The following is an 8,956-nucleotide window of genomic DNA, read 5'->3' as shown; positions in this document are numbered from 1 at the left end:
AGCCTGGCGCAGTTTCTCGGTTAATTCAAACGCCGGATTCGATCCAGCCGGAGCCCCCCAAAAAGGAAATGAAGTCCTCGGTATATCTTTTAATATAGGCTAAATCTACATTATTATTTTTTATTTATAAATTAGATTAGATGAATTATTGATTTTTCAATGAGAGTTATATAATACATCATTGCACACACAGATAGTGGATGCTGCTGCTGGCGTTACGCTGCTGACCTTCTCCTTGATGTTATCGGTCTCCTGCCGCCAGCAGTTATTAGCGACAATCCCGCCGAATTCACGGAATCCCTATTATCTCCAGCATTTCACGTTCCCGGTGATCCCAGCAGCCGCAGCAGCGCAAGTGCATTACGCTTTTCCCCAGATGTTACATCCAGTTTCAGCTGCTGTGATCCCGGGCTCTTCTCCAGCAGCTCCGTGTCAACGTGAAGTGAAATGTAAGTCTGTGAACTATACGTATCTATCTATATTTATACGTAATAATGAATTAATCCCGGGATGATCGATTTATTCGTATGGTTATTAAATATAATATGTGTTTGTAAACTTTTGCGCTCTATCAGATGCAACGCAACGATTGGACGAAACCATCCTGACTCTCCAAACTGTCCAGAACGATATGGAAGGTAAATTTAACAAATAATTCGGGAATCCATATTTATAAAATATGAATAAATGTTGAAACTTTGTATTTTCTCTCCTGGGAAATTACATAACAAATCCCATCTAGCCGTGAAAGTGGTTTCGCAAAATTTGGCCAAAACGATGGTGACCATTTGGATCATGGCGACGACAAAGTTGGACGGTATTCAATATTTGATTTACATTCAACCGACGGTTCACATATATATAGCGGGAATTTTAAAAATGTTTTAGAAAGTTTGAAACGCTCGGCCGAAATTGATCAACTGCTGTCGGACTCGAATAAAAGAATCATACAACTGCAAAATGATTTGAACGGTATATATCAATTCATTGCAAATTTAATTATTTGACGATGATAAACTTTGGCGCTGTGCTGGAAATATTTCATGCAGAATCCCGAAAAGATTTAGCCGACACCAAGGCGACAGTTGGGAATTTAACAGCCGAATTGAGAGGTTGGTTATGTATAATAATCACGCCGTTGACCTTTATTCGTAATATTGAGCGTTCATTCCATATTATATACAGCCTTTACAGCCAGCAGCACGAGTCCGTCATCCATTGGTAGACTGCCCAGCTCGTGCGCCGATTTGCAGGTGATTGGATACAAAAGAAGCGGATTATTTTCAATTCTGGGCAACAATAACAGGAGCATCGACAGCGTTTACTGCGATTTCACCAAATCTTCCAACAACACAGGTATATAGCCTATTAATACACTAAAACAAAATGACGGATTCCATTTTTGAATTTTCATTGTAGAATTTCAGGTTTTAATTGGATCGATCGACGTCAAATCCCGACCGACTTATTTCTACGTCCAGAAAAACAATTCCTTCTCGTCGATGGGCGTCCCGATTCCGTTCGAAATGGAACCAGTCAACAGCGGAGGGGCCTTTGATTTGGCCAACGGAACGTTCACGGCCCCCAGAAGCGGCACGTATTATTTCTCGTTCACGGGACTGGCGGAATTCCCGGCCTCTGTGGAATTCGTCTACTTGGAAGTGCGTCTCTTGGTCAACGGACTGGGCGTCGGCACGGCCCACTCGTCCAAGTCGAGCGCCACCGAGTACCAATTCAACCAGTTGGCTCTGCAATCGACTCTGGTCTTGCGACAAGGCGATCGCATTTGGTTGCAAATCACCGGCATGTCGGACGGAGTTTTTCTCTACGACGCTCCCGAAATCCACCACACCCATTTCAGCGGATTCCTTTTAGAAGAAGATTTCTCTTGATTGTATTGTTTATTTTATCATATGAAATGTGTCGAATAAATATATAAATGTTTAATGGTTCCATCATTTCTTGATTATGTAGGCTAATAATAGGCCTTATTTCTTATATAATACAGCATGTAACAAGATTGCATATGTAGACAAATCCCATCTGAAATTGCTTTCTGGGATAATATTTTTATGTCTGTATTAGGCCTATTATACTCTCCAGGTGATTGAGATCATCACATAGCCATTGAAATGTTTCGACGAATTAAATTGGTATAATAGATTGGATTTTCCAATTGAACAGGTCATTGGGGACACGTGGATATAAGCCCAATAATTTATTTGTCGATATTATTATACATCGATTTTACATAAGTCATCGGGTCCTATATAATATAGTGAATTCAATGTCTGCCTTCGTCACACCGACGATCCAATGAAATTGTTTATTATAGACACGAATTTAAAATTTGTATAGATATAAAAACAGTTCAGTTTTACTTTTTCCCGTGAAAGTTATTATATTCCACCTGTGACGTGTTTTATTACACATTATATGTTGTATAACCGGTTGTACCTACCTCCCAGCACGTAACGCAGAAAGGACGAATTTTGTGGTTTAGACACTAATAAAACAGCATTTGATGACTATACTTTAAAGGTGCACCTGCGTGGTTATGTATACATCTCAGCATATAATATTTGACTATATATTACATACTAAATTCACTCGATTCATTTGATTATTTCTCCAGTTAAATAATAATATGAGAAATTATCTTTTATGGCTATAAAAGAACTTTGTCTTTCTCGATATTCACACCCCCTCAGGCCAGCAAGATTACATATATAGGAAAATAGATCGTGACCAGACTTTTGTGATGTCTACCAGACACACACAATTCAACGAGAGAGAAATATAAGAGAGATGAGCGTGAAAATAATAAAAAAAAGTATATGTTATATGTAGGGCATGCTGTAGATCCAATGCAACTAATGTGTCTGGAGCCTATGTCTGATGTCTGGCGATGCGACCACATACTATATACTTACAGCAGCCATTTCCCTCTTATCTCGTATGTCCAACGTGTATACGTATATATGTGAGTGCACAGCGTCTATTTGTTTTTTATTTGTCTAAAAGAATCAATTTCCTAATACACCGACTTTTGAAATAAATTATTACTAATGTCATACAAGACCATAAAATCCATGTTTGGACGTCGATTGCGCAAATGCCGTTTACTATTATATTATAGTTCCTGAAATAGCAAAAGGTTGCGAAACACGCCAAATTAAATATTAAGTATAAAAACGTGCGTGGAAATATTATATTTATTCGCCACTGCGGATATTATAAAAGACGCTAGAACTTTCGGGTTGTTGGTTCATTTTCAATTCTGAAACTCAGTAAAGCTCAGCATGAAGATTTCGGTAAGTGAATTTGTTATATTTCGTTATATTTAAAATTAATTTAAATGTTTCTAATGTATTTATTGGAATGAGAAAAGGTAATAACGGTCCTTGCGGTGATGAGTGTCGTCTCCGGTCAGTTGATCAGAGGACCGCCAGGTTGGACTTATTACAATCCGCTTATTCAGTCTCCTTATGTGCCTCTGTTGGACGGTAGTAGTCCCCAGCAAAAGGACCCGTGCCTCAGGGAACTCAAAGGTATTTTTTTCTTTTTAGGCAGAATAATATTATTTATGATAATTCGGTTTAACATTTGACATCTTTCTGCTCTCAGTGACTTCCCAACGTTTGAAGGAAACTTCCGGAGTCATTGGCCATTTAAAGAGCCAGCTGAACGGTAGTATAATATAATAATTTTTGAATTTTCGCGCCAAAATTTAAATGTTAAATAAACGCAAATTAATGTAAATTATTAACAGCATTAGAAAAGAACACTCGAAGATTGGCCGAGAAAATGGTAAAGGGTTGGGCCTGGACGAACAAGAAATTCGAAGGTATATTTCAATCGAAATTTAAAAGAATAATAATTTGAAAATTAAATTGCCAATTTCTCCATTATCAGAAACTTCGCAAAAATCGACAGACATTTCAAACAGATTAAGCGAAACCAAAGACATGGTCGTCAATTTAATTATTTACGTCAAAGAGCTCGTTGCTTCCGGTACATAATAAAAACATCCGCACTATTTGAATTCAAATTTTTTCCCGCTCATTTTTCTTTTTAAATTTTACAGCAACGAGTATTAGCTCGTCAACAAGCGCAACGACAGACATCGGGAAAATGCCCAACAACTGCATGGATTTGCAGTTAATCGGACACATTAAAAGCGGATTGTATTCCGTCATGGGCACTCGCAGCGTCGAAACTGTTTACTGCGACTTCTCCAAACGACCAGAACATCCAGGTATAGCCTACTATACCCTAAGCAAAATTAAAAATCAAATTTAACAAAATTCAAATTTCGCAATTATTTAATATTAATAAAATAAATTAAATTTCTAAAAAATTAAAAAATATTTTTTTTTGTAATAAAATGTTTTCCTAATCAAATAAAATTTCAAATTTGGCAAAACTATTAAAATATTAATTAAATAAATTAAATTTCTAAAAAATCATAAAATATTTCATTTCAAATTAAATTTTGTTTCAATCAAAATCAAATTTCAAATTTTGGCGGGTTATTTTTATTTGCTAAGGTTTCCAGCAATGGGTCGGTTACAATGACGTCAAATTGTCTCCCACCTTCTTCTACGTCGAGAAAAACGTTGGCTTCTCTTCAGTGGCGACCGCCGTCCCGTTCGAGGTGGAGAAAGTCAACACTGGAAACGCCATGGACTTGGAGATTGGAATTTTCACGACGCCTAAATCGGGGATTTATCATTTCTCGTTCGGCGGGATGGCCCGATTCGACCCGGATTCGTCGGGCGAGATGCTGGAGCTGCGGCTGATGTTGAACGGCGTCCGGGTCAGGTCGAGTTACGCCACTAAATCCAGCGGCTGGCTCAGCGTGACTTTGGCGGAAACGAAATTCAATCAAATCCAATTAGAGTCGACGCTGAAATTGCAAGAGTCCGACAGGATTTGGCTGGAAATTCACGCTCATTCCGGAGCGGCGGGAGTTTCCCTTCACGACGACGCCGACTGGCACCACACCCACTTTAGCGGTCTCCTCATCGAAGAAGATTTCGAATATTTCTAATCGATTCCTTATTAATTCTTAATTCAATATCTATTAATCGATATTATCATTATCTATATTTGGATTTTAATACAAATGGAAATAATACAGCACAAGAGGAAATTAATTACATACAAGTGCATCAAGTTATATGATTGGTAAGGGTTCACATTGTTCATGAATTTCAAAAAAAGGAAAGGTGAAGCCATTAATCACGCTGATATGATAAAACGTCCGGTAGAGGCCATTATAGGTCTTCCCTCTAGCTCTATTTAGATTTCTTTATAATATATCCATTTAGAAAAAGTTTAAACCGCTACTATTTGTTTGAAATGTATATAAGCCTTTACGAGTTACGCAATAACGCAAACTTGAATATATGTGTATTGCGCAAGAACAAATTCGGGAGTTTATTATAGGTCTTGTATGTAGTATTTTATATTTATTATATAGTCTATTTATCATATGTCCTATTGTTATGTCACGTTCAGCAGAGAAATCCCGTATAAACTAAAGTCTATACACACGATTTTTTTATTGTGTCTGGACCTTTTCTTTACTGGTTTATTTTGTTATAGGAAACAAAAGAGAGCTGCTGTGCTGCTGTGTGAAAGATCAAATGATATTTATACATCTCCTTCTATATTTCTTTTATAATATAAACGCAATTTCTTATATAGAAATAAATGAATATTCCAATTCAAAAATATAAATAGAAACTTGTTCAACTCTGAAGAGAGATATATATAGGATGCTGTATCGATTAAATCGCCAGTGTGAATGAACCCAAGTGGAATAAATTGACGAAACGCCGGGGCGTCGTCCTCCTCCTCCTCTCTCTATATACATCAGTCCATTTGTGTCCTGCTGGGAGTTCATATGTAGGCCAGCCCAGTAGGCTAGCCAGCACGTACTGCTGAAATAAACACCAGCAAAGGAGCGCATATATAGTGCTATAAGCCTATACTGCTGTATATCTATACTCTATAGATATCCATCAATATTAAATAAGAGTTATATATTCTGTCGCTCTTCTGCCTGATAATGCGCAGTTACATTTCTTCTTTTTTTCTTTTTTTAAAACTTTCCTGTAGGTATACTATATATGTGATGTATTGACTTATTCCTATGACGTCAGCAGTCGGCGGCCAGACACAAACTTGTATCATTTTTTCGAATATAAAAATTGGGGGCTGTGCATATAAATTTCCATCTCTCTCTCTCGAGGTTTGGCTGAGATATATAGAGCAACAAACTCAAAAATATATGCACAATCATTCTCTCCTGTTACATCTGCAATGTTCTTGAGATATATTTCCGCCACAGCATCGTCCATCTGTAATAAATATATGTCAACACTCTCGTCCTTTTTTGGGCTACATATTTGTAGCTGGTGTACAAATTCGTCTTTGTACACCTTTTGTACACCTTTTGTATATACTGTAAAGGAAAAAACGATTTGTACGCCTCCTTTACAAGTATGCAAATTAGGTTTTTTCGAGTTTTAACTCTTTTAGCGAAAGGAAGAGACCAAAAAACCTTTTTTTCTCTTTTCGTTTCTTCGTTTCTCTCCCATCCCTAACCGCCTTAATCTCAAGTTCTTTCTTGAAAAGCCGCGCGATGGAAATCCATAATGGCGGCTAAAAACGAAAATTGTTTTAAAGTCCCAACACCGAAATTCAATGGTGCTTTTAGATGAACACTCGATAAGTTGTTGGCTTAATATATTGTTAGCAAGCTCTTTAATTCAACAATGATTGCAATCAATAGCAATCTTGAAATTAGAAGTTTCTTTCTCTGCCCTAAGAATTAATTAGTATTATAAGCTTCCTAACTGTATATAAATAGCTGGTGGCACAGCGGATAAATACTGGCTTGTAAATCTGAGGTTCCGGGTTCGACTCCCGTTAAAAGCAAATACGTTATTCGCAGTATGTGAAACAATTTAAGAAAGCTATGAATTGCAGAATGAGAAGGAGGAAAACATCATGTGATGATATGAAATCAAGTAAAAGTAAATAGAGATAAAATAGAGAGCACAAAGTTTTTCCTTTCATTCTTGAAAGAGGGGGATGGGTGAGAAAAACGATGGTCGCGCGAATTTGATAAAACAAAGACGTTATGACCTCGTGCCAGGGTATACAAAAGGTGTACAAAAAAATTATGTACACCTTATGTACACCCGGGTGTACAAGCTTGTACCCACTTTCATTTAACACCAAGTATGTACACCCTTTGTACGCCCAAAAAGGACGAGAGTGAAGTTTACAGTCAATCTATCCCTATTAAATAAGTAGGTTAACGACTTGTTATAACCAGAAAATCGAATGTACATCAACCTCACCCTTTTATATTCCCACAAAACTATATCTAATATTTGGGTTATACATCATACATTTTCCTTGAACTTTATAGGCCTAACAATGTCCTCTTTTCGCCCCCCATGTGCATGTGTCCATGCAGTATCCAATTGATAATCAAAGTTATTAAAAAGATAAACAGATTGGCTATTTATCCCTATTCATTCTTAGACATTGTTAGGCCTATAATAATAGAAACAAAACCTGTCTATTACAATACACTGGATAAAAATCTGAAGCATAAAATATAAATAATAAATGTGTATATCTGTAATACAACTGCAAATAATCATTTGACTGCTGTCAGGTATAGAAATATAGGCCCTTATTCGCATTTAAAAATAAAAACTTAGGCCATGTTTGAATAAGGAGTGCTGTGCTTTTCCCTAATGTTTTTCCTATATTCCACACTGCACAAAAGAAACTTTGTACGGCGCTGTATGGGGGGCAACCGCACACAGAGCCACACAGCAGCAGCAGTAGCTATACTGTATAGCGCCATGTAGAATGTATTATATACATCTATAAAGACTATGGAGAGACGAGAGAAAAGGGGGCCAGCACCGGAGCCAAAGAATATACAGAAACTCGGCGAGGTTCTGTCAGACTGCGTGAAACTTTCAGCGGATATATATAAGGGCCCTCTCTGCTCTGCTCCTGCTGCTGCTCAGCACACAAGGAGCTAGCGCAAAAAGGAATATATAGGAAGGAAAGGAGGATGGTCTAGAAATGTCGGGCGATCAATACGACACGCACAGGGAAACTCTATATGGGTTGCACAGGGAGCGCCAAAGAAGATGGCCGTAGAATATATATCTAAAATAACTTAAAATGTATATACAGGATAACTACACATTTATATATTGGGCAGGATAGGGCCTATTGATAAAAGTTATTTTTTAAGTTATATAATATAGGTTTATTTTAGATGATTCTCTCATCTTTGTGTCGATTTGTCGACGACATAGACCGCACCCTTTATAAGGATTTGCATATGAGGTCGTTCTACGCCAAAGTTGAGACTGACGCGCGGAGATGAGGATTTTAGATCGTTTTTAGAGGCATTAGATTTTCCTTTGTGTTGTTGTATTAATATACCAGCACATTGCGTAATATATGCTGGGCCTATTAATATAACAGGCCATCACTCATCGTCAAAACTTTTTGGAATCACAAAGGGGTTTGACGCGTTTGTATATTTTAGCTACAAGACAAAGTCTTTTTATGGAGCCTCTTGAAAAATAATAGCTCATTAAAACCGACTTATTGGAATTTATTGGCTCTCATTTAAAATTATTATTTTTTAACTTGGATATATAGTGCGTTTAGATGTGATGATGTAGGCTAATATTTATAATATACAGGGGCCTTTTAATAATTACTGACATTGATTCAAGCGGGAATCGAAAAGTTTGCACGAACTTAATGCCTAATAACATCCTGTTTCGTAGAACCATATATATATCCTTGGCCTGGTCTTATTTTCTTCGTCTCTCTATACAGTTGACAGTTTGTAATGAAAAAAGGAGGTCCTCAAGGTCTTTTCCTGGCATCGAAAATTCAT

General features: G+C 37.2%; 2 protein-coding genes across 3 annotated transcripts; both read left to right on the top strand.

Annotated features, from left to right (window-relative positions):
- LOC124197302 lies at positions 1-1,953 on the top strand. Of its 2 annotated transcripts, none has more exons than XM_046592676.1 (8): positions 1-80; positions 194-449; positions 576-638; positions 743-817; positions 889-972; positions 1,050-1,112; positions 1,195-1,356; positions 1,420-1,953. In XM_046592676.1, exons 1-8 carry the CDS (start codon positions 69-71, stop codon positions 1,890-1,892), a joined length of 1,188 nt encoding a protein of 395 aa, XP_046448632.1. In that variant the 5' UTR covers positions 1-68; the 3' UTR covers positions 1,893-1,953. The 2 variants fall into 2 exon arrangements, with proteins under 2 accessions (XP_046448632.1, XP_046448631.1); XM_046592675.1 differs by having other exon boundaries at positions 1,186-1,356.
- Positions 1,954-3,226: 1,273 nt separating this feature from the next.
- On the top strand, positions 3,227-5,166 carry LOC124197301. Its single transcript, XM_046592674.1, has 7 exons — positions 3,227-3,314; positions 3,392-3,551; positions 3,628-3,690; positions 3,773-3,847; positions 3,916-4,014; positions 4,088-4,258; positions 4,551-5,166. The coding sequence occupies exons 1-7, from the start codon at positions 3,303-3,305 to the stop codon at positions 5,051-5,053; spliced, it is 1,083 nt and encodes a 360-aa protein (XP_046448630.1). The 5' UTR covers positions 3,227-3,302; the 3' UTR covers positions 5,054-5,166.
- Positions 5,167-8,956: the final 3,790 nt, after the last annotated feature.

Source organism: Daphnia pulex, chromosome 7, assembly GCF_021134715.1.
Source record: "Daphnia pulex isolate KAP4 chromosome 7, ASM2113471v1".
Lineage (NCBI taxonomy): Eukaryota > Metazoa > Arthropoda > Branchiopoda > Diplostraca > Daphniidae > Daphnia > Daphnia pulex.
The sequence above is the reverse complement of the archived record's forward strand: the minus strand, read 5'-3'. Positions and strand labels throughout refer to the sequence as shown.